Below are 24801 nucleotides of genomic sequence, written 5' to 3' on the forward strand. Positions count from 1 at the left end.
TAGGTTGTAAGCCTTTGTTTTTCATCACTTTAAGTACCTCCTGTCACTTGCTCTTGGCCTGCAAAGTTTCTGTAGATAAGTCATTTGATGGTCTTATAGAAGTTCCCTTGTATGTAACCTGCTGTCTTTCTCTTGCTGCTTTTAGGATTCTCTCTTTGTCTTTAAACTTTGCCATTTTAACTACAATGTGTCTTGGTGTGGACTTGTTTGGGTTTATCCTGGTTGGAACTCTGCACTTCCTGGGCTTGTATGTTGGTTTCCTTCATAAGGTTAGGGAAGTTTTCGGACATTATTACTTCAACTATGTTCTCAATCCCTTTTCACCTTCTGCTATTCCTACGATGCACATGTTGTTGTGCTTGATGTTATCCCAGAGGTCTCTTAAACCATTTTCATTGTTTTTTATTCTCTTTTCTTTTTGTTGTTCCGCGTGGGTGATCTCTGCTACCTTGTCTTCTAAGTTGCTGATTTGATCCTCTGCTTCATCTAGCCTGCTGTTAATTCCTTCAAGTGAGTTCTTTATTTCTGTTATTGTATTCTTTAGTTCTAACTGGCTATTCATTATGATTTCTCTATCCTTCTTCATGTCATCACGAAGCTCCTTAAACTTTCTTATCACCAGTGTTCTGAACTCTGTCTCTGATAGGTTGGTTACCTCTGCTTCATTTGGTTCCAGTTGTGGAGGTTTCTTCTGTTCTTTTATTTGGGACATGTTTCTTTGTTTCCCCATTCTGGCTGACTCTCTGTGTTTGCTTTGATGTATTAGGTAGATCCCCTAGAGTTCTTAGTTCTTGCTGGGTTATCTTATGTAGCTTGTGTCCTTTATATTTGACTTGCACTACTTCGTTCTTCTCCTTTGCGTGCGCTCCAAAGGTGACTTGTGTTGTGTATATTGTCCTGTTAACGTTGATCTTTAATTGCTTTTCACTTGTGAGTAGGTAGGATTGACTCCTATGCTGACTAGATGTGAGACTTGACTCTGCCCACAGTGGAGGTTCAGCTGCGTGACGGTTGACCTCTTAAATGAGGCTTGGACCCTATGGGCTCTTGTGCCTGTAGAGAATTCCCTCTGAGTTTGTCACTTGTAGATCAAATCCAATAATATTCGGCTTTGGTCTGGAGTTGGCCTCTGGGTGTATTTAATCTTGAGCCTCTTGTGCTGGGCCCTGGTGTAGGGCTACTGCAGAACAAAGCAAATCACCAAGCACAGCAACAACAACAAAGAAAAAAGCAAATTCACTCACATGTAAAAACAACCAATAAACCACACTCAACACAGGCAAACATATCAAAATTACAAAAACAAAACAAAACAAAAAAAGCAGTGCCAATCTTGCCCTAAGCCCACCAAGTAATCTCCAGGTTGTCCTCTGCTGTACCAAAGAGTCATCTGCGTATTGTGGAGGCAGAGCCGGCCACCTGGTGCCCAGAGTGACCCTGGGACTGCAGTTCTAGATGTTTGGCTAAGGGGTCTGGATGGTAGTTTTTACAGTCAGTGCAGTTTCTGTTCTTGCCTGCACATATGCGCACTGAGAGTAACACAACCAGCCCTGTGCTCAGGTCTCCTGAGTCTTAGGGTACTTCTTCTGTGTTTGTGTGTGTGTGTGTGTGTGTGTGTGTGTGTGTATGTGTATGTGTGTATGTGGATGGTGTGATATTTCTGAGCTGCTAAAAGCCCAGTGCTGCCTCTGCCACCTGCTGCTGACCCCTGCGTGTGTCTCTGCAGTTGTCTAGGCAGGCCAGAAAAGGCGGGGGCTGAGGATAAAGGAGTCTTCTCTCTCCCAGCCCATCAGTGTCACACTCTTCCCAACCTCGTCCCTTAGTCACAGCAGCTGCAAACTGGGTTCTCCCAGATCCTGAGGGCTACTGCTCCTGTGTAATTGGACACTACTCCTCAGTTCAGGGGCCAGCTTGAGTCTCTGGAAGGGCGGCGGTAGGATTGGGAGAGTAAGAGGAGGGGCCCAGGTATGGTGTTTATGTCCTTTGTCCTATCTAGGGCCCAGCTGGAGGTCTCAGCTGAGGTTACTGCCTCCAATGCTGGATATGCTGCTCTTGACAGGAGAGATCAGCTGTGGGAGGCAGAGAAAGAGCCCATCTCCTGGCTCTTGTGGTATCTGTTCTGTCCTGGGACCCCCTGCGTCTCCATAGCTCCAGATGTGAGGTGCCCCTCCACTCTGCTCCCTTCCGTCTTCCCCTGTTCGCCCAGTTTGCCCACTTTCAAGTAATCCTTATAAGAGTCTCTTAGCTGTTCTGTGTGATGAGCAGAAAGTCCTGTGATGGGTTATAGATGTTCAATTTGTGGTAAGTTCCAGAGGAAAACTCTAGAAGACCACCTCGCTACTGCCATTCCTATGACATCACTCTCGACACTACCGTTTATATCTGAGTCATTTCAACAGGGACCTCTTAGATCTCTGTGCAGCTTGTCTTCAATCAAACACATAAGGCAAGATACAGAGCTCAAGGAAACCATAGGCTATCCTTCAATTTTTTCTTACTCTTACCCCCTCTTTTATATCCTTATTACCATCATCCCTTTTCATGACCCTCTAACCTACAGCCAAAACAGTCTAATAATTTCCTAAGAAGTCTCTGTACAGTTTATCTTTATTCCCAATATGTCTCTCATTTCCTAATTAATCTTCCTCAATTACTGGTTACAGCAGACCACCTCCTGTCAAGATTTTTTTTGATGCCTCCCCATTATCTAGGGCAGTGGGTCTCAATCAGGAACCACTTTACTCCTCCCCTGCCCCCCCAACTCACACACACACACACGACATCTGAGAACGTGTGAAGATATTTTGGATTGTCACATCTGTGGGGGTGCTACTGACATCTATTGGGTAGAGGCCCGGGATGTTGCTAAACATCACACAATACATAACCCAGCCTCTTACAACAAAGAATTAGTATGCCCAAAATGTCAGTGGTACCAAGGTTGAGAAACTAGGACCTAGGATATTAAGTCCAAGTTACTTAAGACCCAACCTACATTTTTATCGTTAATACTCATTATTCTTCACAAGACCAAACTGGTGTCTTGAGTGATCCTTCAATGTATATGCATTCCTACTTTTGTGTGTTTGTTCACAGTTTTTAGCCAAATCCTAGCCATGCTTCCTAGTCAAGTTCAAACCCCCACTTCAATGAAGCTACTCATTCACTCAATGAAGAAAGGTGCACTGAATGAACTACCAGTTGCCAAGCACATCTAAAAAAACATGGTTCCCACCATCAATCCGTTCCCAGTCTATGGGGGAAAAAGACACAGAACTAAATCACTGCAATACAAACTGCAAACAGTACAATAGTGGTATATACAAAATACACAAAGGAAGAAGCAACTGAGTCTGCAAGTGGGCATGGAATGTTCGATAAGGCTTCAGAGAGGAGGAACCTTAAAACATAAGCAGGATAAGGTCCCAGAGAAAAGAGAGGTGGGCATTGCATGCAGAACTCATCTCCCTGCATCAGTCTTGCTCCTCTCCCTTTTATTCTCAACATAGCAGCCAGAGTGTTCTTTATGAAAGCAAATTCGATAATGTCATTTTCCCCTAGTGAAAAAAACAAATCAAACTACCATGAACAAAAAGCTGTTAAGGGCTTCCCATGCCTACAGGAACCCTGCCCATCTCTCCAAACTCATTTCATGCCATTGTCTCCCCTCACTGCTCACTGTGCTCTAGTCACACTATCTTTTCTTTTTTACAGTCCTTCAAACATGCCATCACAAGGGCTTTACACCTGTTGCAATATTGTTATCCTTTTACACAGCTTTGTTACTGATGTATGTCTTACTCTAAGTCAGTCTCTTTTTAGCTTAACACATCATCTCTTCAGACAGGCCTTCCCTGACAGTTCTATCTAGAATACACTCCTGCTTATGTGAGATCCCATTAATCTGTTCTACTTTCTTAACAGCACTCATCTCTATCTAAAATTACTTTCTCAGTAATATCCTCTTTACCCCAACTACAGCAGGTATGTTTTCAGAACTGTTCCACATTATATTTCCAGCACCCACAGTAAGTGTTCAATATTTGGTGAACAACTGAATAAATTAATAAAATCGGAATCATAAGATAAAGATGGGAACCTCTATTCTTGGTGGGTGCTCAGTTCACGGAACCCTTTGCACTCATACCCTGTATCTTGCATTTGACATTTAATCACATATTGCTTTGGACTGTCATTTGTACTGATGACCTATACTGCCTTTTAACTTCTATGCATTCTGTGTCTCCAATTAGGAAATAAGATCTCTACGGAGAATGGCCCTAAGTTATTCCTGCTCTGTAAGCCTCACAGCATCTAAGAAAATATTAAATCCATAAAAAGAGCTCAACAAGTAGTTGTTAAATGAATTGATAAGACAATGTCATTTACAGGGACAACAGATAGCAAGGTTTGGTAGAAAGAACACGGAACTAGGAGTCGAGACACATGTCACAGGCTCAGCTCAGGTCTGCTACTAACCAGCTGAATGACCACAGGCAAGTCACCTCTACTCGGGTTCCAGACAATAGTTTACTGGTTACCAGAGGGTAAGGGGGGTGGGGGGTGGGAGATGATGGTAAGGGGGATCAAATATATGGTGACGGAAGGAGAACTGATTCTGGGTGGTGAACACACAATGGGATTTATAGAGAATGTAATACAGAATTGTACACCTGACATCTATGTAATTTTACTAACAAATGTCACCCCAATAAATTGAAAAAAAAAAGAAAGAAAAAGAAAACCTCTAAAATCTCCTTCAGCGCTAACATTCCACAGAGGTGGTTGGCTTTCTGTAACCACATGGCATTTCACTCATTGTCACTAGAGGGAGAGTGTGGGTCGCAAATGTCAGAAATTTCTACACCCTTAAAAGCACAAACATGAGTATTTTCTTTTTTTCTGTTTTAAGAATACCAGTATGTGAAAAGGATGTCTTGTTCCATTTCATTCTGTTAAAACCTTTACAAAGCTTCCCCACTGGATGAAAAGCCAAGGATCTTAACAGGCTAAGCTTTCATACATAGAGCTGGAATTCTAGACATTACGTGAGGGAAGGATTTGAAAGTTAGATGACTGTTATACTTCTTATCACTTCTTAGTGATAATTAAGAATGATAGCCCCCATTTATCAACTATCTCCCTGCTTCTACCCTTCTGACAATGTATTTCTATGATAAGCAGAATGATACTTTAAAAACCAAAGTCACAGTTGTCATGCCTTTGTTCAAAGTCCTACAAGGCTTCCCATCTCGTTCAGAATACAATCCAAACTCTTCGCCATCGCTTATGAGGCCTTACCCAAAGAGCTCCCCAGCTACCTTTCCAATGTGATGTTTTATCACTCTGTGTCAGCCACAATGGAATTCCTGCTGTCCCTTGGACGCACCAAGATAGCTCCTCAGAGCCTTTGTACTTGCTATTCCCAGCTCTCCATCAGAAATCCACAGAGTTGGTGCCCTCATTTCCTTTAGGTCTCTGTCAAATGTCGCTTTATCAGAGAGATCTCCTCTGGTACTTGATTCTAAAGAGAGACCTCTTATCACTCCTTATCTCCCTTCACTATGTTTTGGTTTTCCTTACAGCACTTATTACCACCTGACATGATGCATCTATATCGGTATCGATATATCTATATCTACACATATCTATCTATATCTGTATACCTCTCTCTCTCTCTCTCTCTCGATATATATATATTACATATACTCTATCTCTCTCTCTCTCTGTCTCTCTCCATATATATATATATATATATATATATACACAAATATATATATATATATATACACATATATATATATATATATATATGCTTTCCTATGGGCCAGGCATCATTCTTAGCATTGGGAATGCAAGTGAAGAAAACAATGTCCCTGTGGTCAAGGAGCTTGCTTTCTTGTGGAGGCAGATGGATAAAAAAACAAATACAATGAATATATATATATTTGTATTTGTTTTTTTATCCATCTGCCTCCACAAGAAAGCAAGCTCCTTGACCACAGGGACATTGTTTTCTTCACTTACATTCCCAATGCTAAGAATGATGCCTGGCCCATAGGAAAGCACTTAAGAAATAAGTATGGAATGAACAATTACTATACAGCAGATATAGTATCTCACTTCGGCCTCACGACCACCCTACAAATTGACACTTTGACCCTATGAGACCGATGAAGACACAAAGGCTTGGAGAAGTGAAGTAACTTGGCCAAGGTCAATCACCAAGTTAGTAAGTGACAGATCTGGGACACAAACTCAGTCTGTGAGTCCAGAACCCATACATGTCATCTCATGTCATACTACCTCTCTAAAAGAAATGAACATTTTTGTTTCCTGAGAATATTAAGCAATAACAGGTCCAAAGGGAAATCCTATAGAGGTTTCATTTAAAAATCAAAATTCCTAGGGGTGCAAATGTCTATTACATTGTTTTGTACACATCAAACTAATAAAAAGAAATCAAAAGTCCTTAGACTTGCCATGGCTGACCTACTAAAGGAGCAACCAAAAGAAGAGAGTCACTATCTGCTAGGTCTTATGCTGTGTACTTCAATCCTAGCACACTAGGGACTAAGTGTAGCCTTGAGTTCTCAATACATTTGATAAGCTATGGTAGTTCTTAAGATTCTCTTCTATGCAACATGCAGAAACTAGGTTTCTTTAGGTGACCCTTTTGATAGTCTCTCATGCACAGACACAGGAACCATTTTACATTTTATTCCAAACAAAAGTGATTCTGTTTCTCCTGGCCCTTTCTCCCATAGCATTCTCCACCCTTCCTGGGCAGTCAGCAGGAAGAGAAAAGACCTGAAAAATCAATTTGTGGAACTGAAATAAACACTGTCAGGAGATTTTCCAAAACATGTCATCGAATTCTGGCTACAACATTTTCTTCCTAATGTAGCAACTCTGCTGTGTGATTCTAAACAGCCACTTGATGGAAAAGTACATAATAAAAAGTATTGTCTAGAGGATACACAGCCGAAAGTATTTTAAAGTATTAGTTTGATTCCCCCTCCTACCCCACATCAAAATGTGGCAACAGAAAGACATAAAAAACAAACTTTTTGCCGAAAGCTGCTGTTCATTTACCTTTAAATATTTAATGAGCTCCCCTGGAACTTCTTTTGAGCCTGACTGAATCAGCTGGCAATGATGGAAGAATTTGTGCACATGTAGATCCTGAAAATCAGATGGACACAGCCATATGAAATTTGATTCATTTACCCTCAAATGCAGGCTGTCTCCCTCCTCCTCCTCCCGCATCTTGCAAACCTCTTTATCTGGGTATTCTAATGCCCAGACTCGGCAGCTGTAGCTACCGACATGTGTCTATGTCCGAGGGGCCTCCTGACCGTCACACAAAGCAGCAAGACCAGGTAAATTCAGCATGGACCTGCGCACAGCAGGTAGGCCACAATTTATGCCCAACTAGTCAACATTCATTTAATTCCTTTTTTGCCTGGTAGTGTAGTCTGTGAAGTTGGGCTGCTTCTACATTTTAATGAAATGAGCAGGAACAGAGGTCAGAAATGACAACTGAAGAAAAGATAGCAGCAGCGGTTACCAGAACAATAGTCTCAGGCATTCAGTGCCCAATTTCCCACAGCACTTCACCGGTGAGTCCAGAGGTCCTCTATGATATCTATATACACTGATTTTGTGGACATCGCAGACTATATCAAGAACTGGAATAATGAAATTTGGATTTTGATCTGCTTCCTCTAATTATGACTTGTGTAACCTTGGGTAAATCATCTAACCTGACTGAGCTACAGTTTCTTCATCTATAAAATGTTGTGTGGGCAGCAGGGAGTGAGGAGGACCTTGGAGGCCACACCAAGGAGCGTGGACTTCATCTTCTCCATCCCTGATTTTCCTCATTGGGCTTCAGGCTTCCCACAGATGTTTGATTGTAATTTCATGGGTGCTGAGGCTAAGAGTTGACTGTTAGCAGCTAGCCACCCATGATCCACTGACTTCAAATTTCTGTGTCCAAGTCTAGTCTAACCAGGAGAAAACCACCAGACAAATTCCAATAAAGGAGCATCCTACAAAATACCTACAAGATACTAGTAACTCCTGAAAACTGACAAGGTCATCAAAAACAAGGAAAGTCTGAGAACTTGTCACAGCCAAGAGAAGCCTGAGGAGATATGACAACTAAATATAATGTGTTATCCTGGATAGGATCCTGGAACAGAAAAGGGGCATTAATAGGTAAAAAGTAAGGAAATCTGAATAAAGTACAGATTTCAGTTAATAATTATGTATCAATATTGGTTCATTAATTGTAACAAATGTGCCAGACTGATATAAGAGGTTTGTAACAGGGGAAACCAGGTACAGGATATAAGGGAACTCTCTGTACTAGTCTCACAATTTTTCTGTAAATTTAAAACTGGTCAAAAAAACCCAAAACTTTAAAAAATGGTGACAAAAGCCTCCACATTCCTTTCAGAGTTTTGTGAGGCTCAAATTAGTTAATGGGAATAAAAGGATTTCATAATTTATGATCATTATTAAGAATGACATTACTACTAATGAGAAAGTCCTTCAGGATGCTTCTCTAAGGCTGTAGAAAATCAAATTTAGTCTATTTTAATCAAGAAATATACTTGAGTATTAAAAATGACAAAATTCATTTGATTCAACTTACTTGAGTGTAGATAGTAGACTCTAAGTGGCTTTTAATCTTCAACAAAGGCTTTGCACCATCTACCCACTTAATATCCACATTAGATTGCTGTGAACAGAAAATACACGTGAATTTCTGTAACATAGCAATGGACAGATAAGCAACATAGCACACTTCTATCATTTCAAACTTTTTTTTCCCCCCAGAAATGAATGTGTCAGTTTCACACAGAGGGAATTATTGGAGAAAATAACCTGCCTTTAGAATAAATGTATCCTAGATCATTTTGAATTTCCAATCCTTTGCAGATCAATCAATAAAAATGAATTGCAAAATAAGTGAATTTTTAAAAATAATGCACAAAATCCAAACCCCAGTTTTTAAAATGATTATTACAATCAAGAGACAAGAGGTTACTTTTTCAGACTATTATAAAGGCTTCTAATAACTCATTTTCCATACTTACCTTTGTTGTGAACCAGCACCGGTCCTCAGACCACACTTTGAGTCACTATCAACTAGAGCAAACTATCAACTAGGCCAAAAGAATTCTACTTTTTCAACATTTCATCATGATTACATGAACAAATGCAGATAAATATCCTACCCTTCTTAATTCTGCTTCGTTCAGGTTCAAGTAGCCTGGGGGAAGATTGGCTGAAACTGGCAGCTGCTGCTCAAATGTGATGATTCTACCATCCTTCAGCAAAGGTACCCAGGCAAAGCCAACTGGAAGGCAAGAATCAACCATGATAAATGAAACAGCAAATACAATTAGCTACATGAATGTCTGACTGCTGAGGAGTGGGGCATGGTGGTAATGTTTCTGTGGGTCTGCATGCGGGAGTCCTTATTGGCCATCTGAGTACTGGGGAAGGAACAATGACTTTGGGTTGCTTCTTAATCCCAGCCTGGCCACTAACAAGTTTTTTACTCTATTTCCTTGACTATAAAAATGGGTACAACAATACACAGTCTCTCCATCTAATAGAGTTATTGCAAGACCAAAGTGAGATAATGTATGAAAACACTTTAAAACTTGAAAAAAAAAGTGCATCGATATTATTATCTTTACACTTTGGGGAATAACTTTGGGTACACTTATTTTTTAAAGATTCAGCTCTCTCTCATCCATCCTTATTAAGAGTGCAGTCTTATATCTGAGAATACCTCAGACAGCAATCACCAGGGTCCAACATTTCTGATAGCAACCCTAAGGTAAGGGACTATGCAGGACTCGTCACAAGTCAAGGCTGCATTCCATGTTTACACAAGGCAGTACTTAGTTGGGCAGTTTTCCTGATTACAGAAGGAAGAGGTGTTGTAGGAGAATGCAGTAAGGACACAGTGTTTACAACTTGAATCCACTGAGATTTCCCCCAGTCTCTTAACTGTTCTACCCAAAAGAGCCTCTTGGCTTTCTATTAGAAAACTCATCATGTTCTAGCTAAAAAAGCCAGAACCATCTGTGTCAGTATTTCCATTATAGAGATTACTCTGGGCTTCAAGTGTTTATAACTCAGTTAAAAAAAAAAAAAAAAAAAAAAGCTTGCTCTGGACCAAGTGTTGGCATACAAGGGACCCCGGGGTGTTGGCTGGAGAGCACTTTTAAATCCATTGCTTTCTGATTCTTTAAAATTCTTTGCGTGAGTGTGTGTGTGTATGCGTGTGTTTATACTGTGAACACAGAAGTCAACACAATCTGGTTAGAATATTTTCATTCGCATGTTTATTTGGCAAATGCTTCAATTCTTTAAAGAAGATAATATGTTGCTTTCTCTAAGTAAACTAAATGGTTTTCTCAGACTCTGAAACACGCCTGAAGGGCCTGTTTACTAGTACAACTTCAGAAATGCTTTACCCAGAGCTCTTTTATAAAAGGCACAGGAAAGTAACATGAGCAAAATAACCATTCAAAAAGACTCTGTCAGAGTCGTTAAACTGAAAATTAGACAAATGACAAAAGGTTTCCAGCCCAGAAAATAGGAAAATTAAAGGAAAATGTATTTCTCATTTTGGGCAATATTTTTTCCTCATAGAAATTTTTACTGAGCTATAATTCAGACACCATATAATTCATTTATTCAAAATATACAGTGGTTTTTACTACATTCACAAAGCTGTGCATCCATTGCCACTACCTAATCCCATCACCCCAAAAGAGACTCCATACCCCTTAAAAGTCACTCCCTATATCCCTCTTCCCCCAGTTCCTGGCAACCACTAACCTACTTTCTGTCTCTATGGAATTGCTCAGGCAACATTCTTGCACTGTGAATGCATCACAGCATGGCCAATTGTGTCTCTCTCAGTCAAAACTCATACAGAGCACCTGGAAGCTGTAAAGGCACAATGTCAAACACATGCCATCTGACATCAAAGGTGTGAAGCCACTTAAAGGATGGACAGATAAAAATGATGAGTGGCACATAGAATAACTGTTTCATGCTCCACTGAGCATCTTGCCCACTCTGTCTACAATTTGGATAAGGAAATAGTATAATAAGTTGTCTTTTCAGAGGTATACTGTCATGAGTTTTCATTACTCTGCCAGATTTCTTCTCAACCCTCAAGGTCCCTGCCCTGACCACACTGCAGTTTCTATGGGGATACAGAACAGGACCACACTATCCACAAAGGGAACTTACTAATATTCCATCCTTTCGCCTGCCAGGCATCACTCAGATGTCTCACTAGCACCTCAAACTCAACATCTGTCCAAAACCTACCATTCCCACCCACAATTCTGCTATTTGGCAACACAGTTGACCCTTGAACAACGTAGGGATTAGGGGCACGGATGGCCCATGCAGTTGAAAATCTGCGGATAATTTAAATTGGTCCTCTGCATACACGGATTCCCAACAACCAGTTGACGTTTGAACAACACAGGTTTGAACTGAGCGGGTCAACTGATAAAAATCCAGTGTAAGTGGACCCGTGCAGTTCAAATCCACGTTATTCAAGGGTCAACTGTACCTCCTTCCCACTTTTGAAACTTCAGTGCTAACTCTGAATCATCTCTCTAGTAGTCAATCATTTGCCAGGTCCAATATATTCTTATTCTGTAATTCTCATTTTCTCCATTCCCCTGCTACTGCCATAGTGCACCCCCTTTCTTTCCTGGTCTTTTGAAATACCCCCTAACTGGTGTTTCTTCTTTCCTGCTCTAGCTTACCTCACCCATAATATTGCTGCCCAGTTGGATTTCATACAAAATAGCCCTTACTGGTATTTATAATCCTTCAATACTTCCATATTGGTGACAGAATAAAATCAAATCCACAGCCTGGCATTCAGGGCTTTCCACGTTCTGACGCCTGCTTTCCAAACCGGCATCCTACGATTCCCCTCCCAGCACCTTGTGCTGCGGTCATATTGAACTACTTGTGGTTCCCTGTCCCTACCCCTCAATACTCAAAGCCTCACTCAAAACATCACCTCCTCCTGGAAGACTTTCCTGATTCCCAGCCACTTGTCCCTCCACCGGCTGAAGTAACAACTTGCTCTTCTCTGAGATCACATAGCACCACTTTCGGGGTAACTACTACTTTGTATCATGTATCGTAGTTGTCTACACAGGATTTATGCCCCCTACCAGATCATATGCTCGCTGAAGATGAGACTATGTTTGACTCTCTGCTGTATTCTCCACAGTACAACATCTTCCTCACAATATACAAAATGAATGAATTTAAGATTTAGCCAGTCTAGTTTGGATACGAATCTTAGGGCATGCTGACATTTATACAGTGGGTGTGACACAGGCCATGTTTATAGGGACTTCTATGTTCTCCAAGGATGTTTCTTATTGATTTATCTAAAGCCTTGCAGAATAGGATCAGGACCGGGACTTACTCAAATTCATTAAATCTGTTCTATTAGAACCAGGCAGGCCCCAATCTCCCTCAGGCTCAAAAATGCCCCTAGCTCTGGGCTCACTTCCCTCTTCCTCAGTAAGCAGAACAGGAAAATTCTGGTTGCTGGGCTATTCTTCATAAAAGAAATAATACAAATACTATATCACAGTATGTATTTATCTCTGAGAAGGGCAATATTATGTTGCTTATGGTGGTCCAAGAACATTGGCAAGCATTTGGACATTTGGTTGAAAAGATGATAAAATGAACATATAATTCATCTTTTACTAATGAACTTTTTAACTCAGAAATGGACTTTATGGTGAGGGGAAGTAGTAAGTGGTCTGTAGCTTGATAAAAAGAGTTTATATTCTAGACAATTCCATCTCAAATAGCTGGAGAGAGAGACATTGAAAGCACACACGTACCTGGAGTTTCAACTGTGTCCTGCTTTTTGGTTGTTCCCTTTGTGTTAATTTCACAACTTACATGATAAAAAGTGAAAAGCACATGATGTTTCTGATGCAGGTGAATGGGAAGTTCAATTTTAATCTGAAATGACAGCAAGATTACACATAGAATTTTGTTTTAATGGTCAAGCTGGACTGTCAGTCCTTTAGTTCAGTTTCATCATACTTTTCCAATGACATACTTTTCTAAATGACAGGCCAAGTGGTCCAATAGATATAATTTAAATGTTTTCCAAATGCTTTCCTGGTCAGTTTCAGTTTGACAACAATATTCTCCTGGGTTGTAAGAGCCAATTGATTACTTTTGTGGGAAAGTTCAGTGGATTCTCCTGGCTTCAACTTTGCTTCAGGATTTTCTAAAACACTGGATCAAAACTACATACTCACAGCCCCAGGATGCTATGTAACTCATTCTGAATTAGTGAATGCAATCTGTCTAAAATGGACACTGAATTTGAAAGGTTACTTTTTTCTAAGTTGTTGCCCTCCTTTGCATGAAAAAAAAAGCTTCACAAATAAATATGCAAAAAGTCACTACGGTATTATGGTATCCACAAATTAGTCACAGCATCCAAACCACCTGGGTATCTAACGCTCTGCTGTACGTAAGTACAGCCGTACTCCCTCCCTGGGTGGCAAAAACACAAGGCCACTATCCTCCTCCGTGTCTCCCATGAAACTAGGGGCATTGGATTAAGAAAGAGATAAGCAAGGTCTAAGGCTGGGGTAGAAGGCCTCCACATGACAGCAGGTGCACCCGGGGACATCACTGACAGCAGGGGTGATGGTATCAGATCAAGCCAGGAATGAAGACATGAGGCCCCAGAAGCAGAAACAGCAGAGCTTCTGGCCTTGGATGCACGTCCAGGGGCCATGCAGACACGGGAATCAAAGCGATGTGCAGATTCGGATAAACCAGGTACATACAGACTAGAGGAGGCTACGACAGAGACACTAAGAGAGCTACCAGGAAGTACACAGACACATAGACTCAGAGAAGCAGGAAGAAGGAAAGAGAGGCAGATATAGGGTCTGAGGAGGGGAGCACAGAGACTGGGAGACCGTGCTACTCAACACTGCACAGAAGCATTTAGTGCAGCCAGTGGAATTCCGGTGTCTCAGCTGCGCTGCTGTCTCTCGAAAAGCATTTCACTTAGAGAGGCTGCACCCTCCCACACAGAACTGCAGGAGGAAAGTGCTAGAAGAGCCTTCAGAAAACCTCTTCCGAATTTCTTATTTTAAAGCTGAGGAAATAGAGACTCAGAAAGGGGAAGTGACTTGATCAAAGTCACAGAGCCAGTTGTCAAAGCTAAGGCTTCAATCCCAGTCCCAGTCTGATTGTTTCCTGCATTGTTACCTCACCCCAGAGCCCTTCCATTTGTAGGCAAATCTTCCACAGTCATCAAAGGGCACCAAGCCGGCAGTGGCCTTTGTTTTGATGTGACAGTTTCTATTTTCAAGGCATAAAACATTCAGGGATTGGAAGTGCAGATAAAATGAAAAAAATGACTCCAAAAGAAAAAGAATAACGACTGTGTTTTATACACGTCAGAATAATGTATTTTTACCTCATCGTAGAACTCTGGATTCTGATTGTGATGTGAAACAACAGCGTATGCATTTGCGGTAAAAACAGACCCTGCAGGTTTTCCATAAACACACTGCAAAAGAAGGAAACAGAGTCACCACTCTCAGTGCAGGTCTTCAAACGTGATGCTATGGAACCACATACAGTTACAGGCATCTGTGAGCACAAGGCCATGGCCAAGCCCACCTGGCTCTCCCCATGAGCTTGTAAATTCCAAGTCATTTACAGTCACTCAACATCACCCCAGACATCACCTAACTTGGCTGCATAGATGTTTCTGAATTTCCAGCCACCCAAGAAATGCAATTCCAAACTAGCTGACAGTGAGAAGTCAAACACAGCTTATCATTTGGAAGGGAAACACTCTCAAACCTGGCCTGGAAAGCTTACTTCTCTCATGCTATTTACGTTTCTTAGTATAAGAAGCTCTCACTCAGCAGTCAGCAACATTTGCTGAAAGCTTGTTGTGCAGTGGGAAAGATGAGGAGTTTAAAAAGCAACAACAACAACAGAAAACACAACAACAAAACCCCCACCCAAAAAAACAGCAGATACATTCCTAGCCTGACGTAATTAAAAATTAAGCTATAGACAATTTACTGTTCTCTCACTTTATAAGCCACATTTTAAAAGTCACTGGCTTTCTGTAATACCAATAAAAATAAATGTAAGGCTTTCTATGGTTCCATGGAAAGATCCAATTTCATTTCTAGTATGAGTTTTTCACTTCCATAGGCCTAATAAGCTCAAGGATGAATATGGAGTCGGCATGCCAAGGTACTAATTGCCTCACTCTGTGAGTTCAGAGCCAGCCTCCAGACCAGCTAAGAAACGAAATTAAGACTCCATGTGAGTACAGAGCCAGCTCTTCTTAAATATGGTTACAAAGGCAATTTGCAGAAACTGCTGAGAGGTAACCTAAGACTCTAAGTATACAAAAGGATACTGCATAGGGGAAAATGAGCCGTTACTTTCATCTCCACTGAAGGGAGAATCAGAGAAAACAAACTTAATTTGAGCAAGCTAATCCTTAATTTAACTTAGGTTTCTCTGTGGAAAAAAAAATCTCTTTTAAATGGTAGGGGCTATTAAACATTCAACAATTTAGTCAGGGGCATTCCAGCCTCTTTCCCTAGGCAGTTTGAGTGAAAGACTAGCCATCCATCTGTCTGATTGAGGAGCAAGCTAGAGAAGTGGCAAGCCAGATGAACACTCTGTGATGACTAAATGTTCCGATTTCTCTTTCAGGCCTATGATCAATGGGCTAAAGAACAAAAAGTAAAAAGCAGCTATAAAGAGTGAAAATGTAAAAGCACTGTGAAGTCACAGGTATTTAAGGATTGCTCTATAATACTAAGATGCTGCTTTTCACATATCACTAATCCAAGTCTGGAGGCACCATTTGGCCAGTCAGAGAGTACAAGTCATATCTCAGATCAAAGCAATCACGCTGTGCTTCTGTCAGCTCAAAGCCCGTTCAGGTTTCAAAAAGAAGGGAGTGTATACTCCCCTGATGGTACCATTATAAACTGTCAGGTCATAGGAGAAAATGACCTTGTGCTTGGGAATCCATGAATGGAAAATCAAAGTGGAGCAAAGGCAAAAATCTGGTATATGAAGCTTACCCATTTTTAAAGCTCCTCCCTCATTTTGTTATTTCTTAATATTTAACTAATCCTTATAGTTAATGTGTGAGAATAGAGAAGGCAATGTTACATTTGTCACTTTAGTACATTTTCTTTTGGACGTTTAACCAAATTAAACTTAGCGTATGAAACTACAAAGTTCCAGAATCTCTAGCTCTACTAACAATGCTTATCAGTTTCATAAACAAACCTTTAGAGCTCTAGCATCACTTTCATCTGAATCTCGGAATTCCACACAGACCGCGATGTTCCTCGCCTAAAATGATTAATCATTCAAAATGAGTAACAGAATGAGAAGATTATAAATAACATTAAATAACATTTTATATGCCCAAATGTACAGTTTGCATTGTTTACCTTCGCAAATGTTTTCTGGCTATCGTATTTTAACTGCAACGGATACACATACAGATGGTTTTTGTAAATGGTAAATGGATAACAGTATTTTGTCATTTCTGGAACAAACTCTTCAACCTCCACAGTAATATTTTGACAATTCTTTTCGAAAGGCTTCAGGGGCACATATGAAGAAGTAATACAATCTATAGCCAAAAAAACAACAACAACAAAAAACAGACAAAGTTAATAAATTTAACAACCATTAATACATTCCTAACATTTATAAAAATATACATTGATTGTGTTCTCAAAGAGTGATTTAAAAAAAACATAATTCTTAGTGATTGACAAAAAGTCACACAACCCGTTTAAGGACCCAAAAGGACAAGTAGGGTAAACAGATGCCAGTTTCAGTGGAACCCCTCAAACAAGACATGGATTGCTATTTCATTCTCAGTGAAGATTACAGTGATTTGCCAAATAAAACACATCATAATTTTGACAATTTAAACTCTGCAAAAAAATCCATTACATTTTTTCTCCTATGCCTGCAACTTCGCTTTCACTGCAAATTTTTATTGGTATCAGGGAAGTAACAGTAAATTTATGCCTCCAATTAGCTCAGGTCTAGCCTTTTAAAGAATTAACTTGGTGCACGTGCAAATTTTCACCTAAGAAATAACCGAAGCCTTTTGAAACTACAGATCTGATGATGTGTTACGAACGATAATTTCATAGGAGAAGTATCTGTTCAGGTCCTCTGCCCATTTTTTAATTAGATTCTTTATTTTTTTTTTTATTGTTGAGTTGTACAACTTCTTCATGTATTCTGGATATTAGCCCCTTTTCAGAGGTTTGTTTGCAAATATCTTCTCCTATTCGGTTGGCTGACTCTTTATTTTGTTGATGGTTTCTTTGGCTGTGCAGAAGCTTTATTAGTTTGATATAGTCCCATTCATTTATTTTTGCTTTTACTTCCCTTGACTTTGAGGTCAAAATCATAAAATCCTCTCTGAACCCAAGGTCCATAAGTTTAGTACTTATGTTTTCTTCCATGCAGTTTATTGTTTCAGGTCTTATGTTTAGGTCTTTGATCCATTTTGAATTAATTTTGGTACATGGTCACAGATAGCAGTCTAGTTTCATTCTTTTGCACAAGGCTTTCCAGTTTTTCCAGCACCATTTATTGAACAGGCTGTCTTTTCTCCACTGTATGTTTTTGGCTTCTTTGTCAAAAATTATCTGTCCATATATATGTGGGTTTATTTCTGGGTTTTCAATTCCATTCCATTGGTCTCTGTGTGTTTTTCTGTCAATACCATGCTGTTTTGATTACTGTCGCTTTGTAGTATAAACTGAAGTCAGGGAGCGTGATACCCCCAGCCTTGTTCTTTCTTCTTAGGATTGCTTTGGCTCTTTGGGGTCTTTTGTGATTCCGTACAAATCTGGCAGAGGACCTGAATAGACACTTCTCCCAAGAAGACATACAAATGGCCAACAGATATATGAAAAAATGCTCAACTTCACTAGCTATTAGGGAAATGCAAATCAAAACCACAATGGGATATCACCTCACACCTGTTAAAATGACTATTATCAACAAGACAAGTGATAACAAGTGTTGGAGAGGCTGTAGAGAAAAAGGAACCCTCACACACTGCTCATGGGAATGTGAACTGGTCACTATGGAAAACTGGTCACAGTCACTATGGAAAACAGTATGGAGGTTCCTCAAAAAATAAAGAATAGAATTACCATATGACTCAGCAATCCCTCTTCTAGGTATCTACTCCAAAAATCTGAAAACATTTTTCTGTAAAGATGTATGTACCCCGATGTTCACTGCAGCATTCACAGTGACCAAGATATGGAAACAATCAAAATGTCCTTCGATAGATGAATGGATAAAGAAGTTGTCGTATATATACACAATGAACTACTACTCTGCCACAAGAAAAGATGAAATACTGCCATTTGCGACAACATGGATGGATCTTGAGATTACCATGCTAACCAAAATAAGTCAGACAGAAAAAGTCAAGAACCATATGCCTTAAGGCAACAGCAATCTTGAGAAATAAGAATAAAGTGGGAAGTATCACACTACCTGACATCAAATCACACTACAAGGCCATAGTAATCAAAACAGAATGGTATTGGCATAAAAACAGACACATAAATCAATGGAACAGAACAGAGAGCCCAGAAATAAATCCATGCCTATGTGGCCATCTAATCTATGACAATGGAAGCAAGAATCTACATGGGGGTAAAGACAGTCTGTTTAATAAATGGTGCTGGGAAACCTGGACAGACACATGCAAAACAACGAAGCTGGACCACCTCTTTACACCATATACAAGAATAAATTCAAAATGGATTAAAGAGTTAAATGTAAGACCCAAAACCACACAATTCCTACACGAAAACATAGAAAGTAACTCTGCAGACATTACCCTTAGTAATATTTTTACCGATAATATCTCCTCAGACAAGGGAAACAAAAGAAAAAACAATTATGTGGAATCACATCAAACTAAAGTTTTTCCACAGCTAAGGAAACCATCAACAAAACAAAGGCTTTTTCACTTATATGTGCTTTTACACTGAACTAAAACGTTTTTCCATAGCAAAGGGAACCATCAATAAAATAAAAAGGCATCCTATAGAACGGGAGATTTTGCCAATGATACATCTGATGAAGGGTTACTATCCAAAATTTATTTAAAAACTCATACAATTCAACACCATAAAAACAAACAACCCAATTAAAAAATGGGCACAGGACCTGAAGAGACATTTCTTTAAAGAGGATCCACAGATGGCCAACAGACATATGAAAAACTTCTCAACCTCACTAACCATCAGAGAAATGCAAATAAAAACCACAATGAGGTATCACCTCACTCTGGTCAGAATGGCTATCATCAATAAATCAACAAACAACAAGTGCTGGCGCGGATGTGGAGAAAAGGGATCCCTCGTGCACTGTTGGGGGGATTGCAGATTGGTGCAGCCACTATGGAAAACAGTATGGAGGTATCTCAGAAAACTGGAAATGGAACTACCCTATGATCCAGTAATTCCACTCCTAGGTATCTATCCAAAGAAATCCTAAACACTAATTCAAAAAAATATATGTACCCCTATGTTTATTGCAGCATTATTCACAATAGACAAGACATGGAAACAACCAAAATGCCCATTGGTAGACGACTGGATTAAGAAACTGTGATACATTTATACAATGGAGTATTACGCAGCCATAAAGAAGAATGAATTCTTACCATTTGCGACAACATGGATGGACCTGGAGAATATTATGTAAAGTGAAATAAGTCAGACAGAGAAAGACAAATACCATCTGGTCTCACTTATATGTGGAATTTACAAAACAGAAACAGACTCAGAGATATAGCAGAAAAAAAGTGAGGATTTCTAGATGGAGGGGAGTTGGGGAGAAGGTAAATGGATTAGAAAGTACAAATTTGTAGTCACAATATTGCCACGGGTATATGAAATACAGTTTGGGGAATATGATCAATACTGTTGTAAAGATTATGTAGGGTGTCAGATGGACACTGGACTTACTAGGGAGAACACTTCATAGACTGGGTAGATGCCTGACCACTGCGCCATACACCTGAAACTGAAGTTGAATAATATTCAATGCCAACTATAATTATGTATATATAGTCACGGGATGTGGAGTACAACATAGGGAATAGAGTCAATGGCATTTTAACAGCTATAATTGATGTCAGAGGGGTAGTAGATTCGGGGAGGGTGGTTATCACTTTATGATGGCTATAAATGTCCAGGTATTATATTGTTTTGTACACCTCAAACTATATACATACATACATACACACACACACACACACACACACACACACACACACACACACACACACACACACACACACCCCTAAAGCAACAAAGGTACAAGAAAAACAAAAATAGGAACTCATGGACACAACAACAGTTTAGTGGTTTCCAGAGGGTAAGGTGGGGTGATAGAACAGGGAAAAGAGGGTCAAATATATGGTGATAGTAGGAGAACTGACTCTGGGTGGTGAACACATAACGCAATATATAGATGATGTATTACAGAATTGTACACTTGAAACCTATGTAGTTTTACTAACCAATGTCACCCCGATAAATTTAATTAATAAAAAAGAATAATTTTAATACTTCCAAGCATGAAAAACAAAGCCTTTGAGAAGTGTAGCAGTATATGTTATTGAAGTAGCCACTGTAGTAAAGGTTATTCATATACTTAAGGGGCTCTAAGACTGCTTGTCCTTGTTGCAGAGCCATAATGATGGAGAAGGAAGACCCAGGGAGAGTCAGACCTGAGGACACAATATTTTTTGTTGGGTTTGGTTTCCTCTGATTTTTATAGTGATACTTACAATAAAATATCTGGAGTAAAGGTACACAGACACAAGTGATGATTCCATTGCCAAGAGATAACTACTGTTAATATTTTGGTATATTTTCTTCTGGTCTTTTTTTATGTATGTTTTATGTAAAAATACAAAAATCCTACTATATGTATCAAACTTTATCCTTGTTTTTTCAGTTATTTTCAGGTGTACAAAACAATGTAATAGTTAGACATTTACACCCCTCACAAAGTGATAACCCCCTCCCCCAATCTACTATCCCTCTGACATCGTGTATAGCTGTTACAGTTCCAATGACTCTATTCTTTATGCTGTACTCCACATCCTGTGAATGAATATATATGTATATATACATATATACATATATACATATATATACGTGTGTGTGTGTGTGTATAAAATTATAGTTGACATTCATTATTATTCGGCTTCAGCTTCAGGTGTACACTTCAGTGGTCAGGCACCTACACCGTCCATGATGTGGTCTCCCTAGTAAGACAAGTGTCCATCAGATTATCCTCGTTTTGTTGGCATTTTATGTGTTATTCCACAAACTCTTTATAAACATCATTTTTCATGGCTGCATAAAGTTTCATGGCATTGTTGTACTACAACTGCCTTAACCACTCTGACAGCGTTGGACTCTGGTTGTTTCCAATTTGTCCCAATATAAACAATGCTGCAAAGAACATCTTTATGCATGATCTGTCTATTTCAAATTATTTCTTTAGGAAAAAATAATCCATTGTACTTAAATGTTTTAAAACAGAAATTGCTACTCTCCTGCTTACAATCCTTTAGTGACTTCTCATTGCACTCGGAATAAAATTCAATCTTGTACAGTTACCATGGTCTATACAATTCCCTGCACGATGTGACCCTTTCTACTTCTCCTACTTTAACTTCTATCCCCATTGTTCCCATCACCTGCCATATGACAGCCATACTGGCTCCCTTTCTGTTCATAAAAACCAAGCTTTCTCCCACCTCAAGATCTTTATATATGCGACACCCTCAGTGGGGACTATATAGTCCCAACTACTATGTGCTGTTTGGCCCACCTTTTTAAAGTAGACCACCCCAGTCACAAACTGAAATTAGTGACTTATTTGTTTTCTTGTTTATTGTTTGTCAGATCTTCTTGACTTTTATCTCCATAAAGCTCCTAGTATATTCAATAAATGTTTACTCAAAGGGCTTATTCAATGAATAAGTGGATAAATAGAATGCCTAATTGTACTACTCATGATAGGTGATGGTGCCTGGCCAAAACGTAGCCAGAATTACACAGCTACACTTAAAAACATTTTCATAAATTTGATAGATGAGCAAAAGCATGTTGCTGTTTTAACTTGCATTAGTGGTACTATTAGTAAGATTGAACATTTTTCAAATATTTATTAGCCACTTCATTGTATTTCCTGAAAAGTATCTTTTGTGTCTTCTGCTCATTTTTCTCCTAGGATCTTAGATTCTTACCTGCAGACAAGAAAGAACTCCTTTTTGGCTACTTAATTGTTGAAACTTATCCAAGGGAAAAGGTAGCAGAAAGTAACTGGGGAACACTCACAACCTCATATATATGAAACAGCATCTGATAAAGTGAACTTCCTGTAACCATTCACCATGTGTACTGGGTTGAATTAGTGTCTCCCCAAAATTCATGTCCACCAGAACCTCAGAATATGACCTTATTTGGAAATAGGGTCTTTGCTGATGTAATTAGTTAAGATGAGGTCATACTGGATTGGGAGGACCTAAATCTAATGACTGGTGCTCTTAGAAAAGGGAAGATGGCATGTGATGATAAAGGCATAGACTGGAGAGATGCAGCTACAAGCCAAAGGCTGCCAAGGACCGTCGGGAGCCAGGAGAAGCTAGGAAGAGGCAAGGAATCACTTTTCCTTAGAGCATTCAGAGGGAGCATAGCCCTGGTGACACTTAGATTTTGATTCTAACCTCCAGAAGCATGAGAAAATAAACTTCTGTCATCTTAAGCCACCCATCTTGTAACATTTTCCTACAGCAGCTCTAGGAAACTAATGCACCACGTAAACCTCAAGAAAAATATTGAAAAGATAAAAATCTGAGATTCAATCATAGCTTTTAAGGTTTGTTTGCAGTAAGAGAGTTCTTACTTGACAAATCCACAGGACTACATTCTCTCTAGGAAAGTAATACACCCCGTAAACCTCAAGAAAAACATTGAAAAGATTAAAAACCTGAGATTCAAACATAGCCCTTAAGGTTTATTTGCAATAAGTGAGTTCTTACTTGACAAATCCACAGGAACACATTCTACTGTGATGTCTAGCTGCCCAGGAATAATCTGCAATTTGGTCTTCTCTGGCCTAGGTGTAAAATAAGAATATTTTATACTTAAAAATTGTGATTACTAAATACAATGCTTACCCTGTATGCAAACTTAAAATCTCAAGCATTCAGTTTCTCCCATATAGGACTCACATTCATCATTTTAAGAAATTATAATTCATCTATGATATTCCTTTCCTTCAGTAACTCCACATACTTACTTCTTGTATTCTGAGAGCAACTTGAGCACGTCTTCATTTGAAAGCTTGCTACTGTCTTGTTTATACAAAGGAGAAAATCTCCCATCCAGATCCAGAGAGCCTTGAATATCTTTGAAAATGGGTCTAAAACAGCAACAGAAGGGGTTTTTCTAAAAAAATTATATTAGATTGATAAACACCAATAAAATTAGTGCTAGTGGGAGTATAAAATGGTGAGACTACTTCAGAAAACAGTTTCGCAGTTTCTCAGGAAGTTAAGCATACACCTACCGTATGATCCTATAATTCTACCCCTAAGTATATTTCCACATGGTACATAAATGTTGATAGCAGATTTGTTATAGCCCCAAACTGGAAACAACACAGATATTCATCAACAAGTGAATGGATAAACAAACCATGGTATATTCATACAATGGAATACTACTCAAAACGAACAACTGATACATACAACAATATGGATGAATCTCAAAAACAGACTAAACAGAAGAAACTAAATGCAACGGTATGTACTACATGATTCTACTTGTTATAAATGTCTAGAATATATCACAGTCATCTACAGTGATAACAATAGATGGAGTAGAGGTTCTGGAGTGATTGATGTGTTCTCTATCTTGGTTGGGGTGGTAGTTACATGACTATGGACATTTGGAAAAATTCATCAAATTGGACATACAAAATGTGTTAATTTCCATCAAAGGTAAAGTACATCTCAAAGTTGATAAAACTTAAATTAGATCTTTAAGATCCGTTTATACAGAGTTTATAATATATATGTAGAGTTTCCAATATAAATCTGAATTATCCCTCACCCTCCCCTTCTCCCATTTGTAAGTGGCTATTTTACTGCAGAAATGGGAAGTAACGTGCAAATATCCAACACAGCGGAAGCAGCTCTAGCCAGAAACATAATTCCCCTGGCAGAGCCTCTAAAGATGTAGTTATAGGCATCAAGCACTGTCCCTATTTCTAAGCATACCTCCTTTATTTTCAGTAAACACGGGGTTATCATATACCTTTTAAATACCCCATCCAAGCCTCTAGAGTGAGTTCCTGCCACTGGTGACAACCAAAATAATTCAGGAAGGGAAAAAAACAGTATAATTCCTCATCAGAACTGGGGATCAAAGCTTCTAACTTTGAAGATTTTAAGATTAATTTTTCTACTGGCAAAACAGCATCAAGCAGCTACTGCTATGGCCTGAAAGGGACACAGTGTGGCCCCGTGGTCTAGAGTCACCAGCCGTGGGTTCTGATCCCTGCTCACACACATGCTGTGTAAACTTGGGCGAGATTTTTTTTTTTTAC

General features: G+C 39.3%; 1 protein-coding gene across 2 annotated transcripts in view; it reads right to left on the minus strand.

Annotated features, from left to right (window-relative positions):
* Positions 1–24801, minus strand: part of DOCK11 (dedicator of cytokinesis 11) — a 267077-nt gene that overhangs the window by 136760 nt on the left and 105516 nt on the right. For both annotated transcript variants that reach the window (XM_081043897.1, XM_081043896.1), the window contains exons 15-23: positions 23491–23613; positions 23231–23307; positions 16563–16747; positions 16396–16461; positions 14540–14632; positions 12930–13053; positions 9249–9370; positions 8663–8749; positions 7096–7185 (exon numbers count right to left, since the gene is read on the minus strand). In XM_081043897.1, the coding sequence (XP_080900023.1) occupies positions 7096–7185; positions 8663–8749; positions 9249–9370; positions 12930–13053; positions 14540–14632; positions 16396–16461; positions 16563–16747; positions 23231–23307; positions 23491–23613 (967 nt within the window). The remainder of the gene's footprint in view (positions 1–7095; positions 7186–8662; positions 8750–9248; positions 9371–12929; positions 13054–14539; positions 14633–16395; positions 16462–16562; positions 16748–23230; positions 23308–23490; positions 23614–24801) is intronic.

This window comes from Rhinolophus hipposideros (genome assembly GCF_964194185.1).
Source record: "Rhinolophus hipposideros genome assembly, chromosome: X".
NCBI classification, from domain to species: Eukaryota; Metazoa; Chordata; class Mammalia; order Chiroptera; family Rhinolophidae; genus Rhinolophus; species Rhinolophus hipposideros.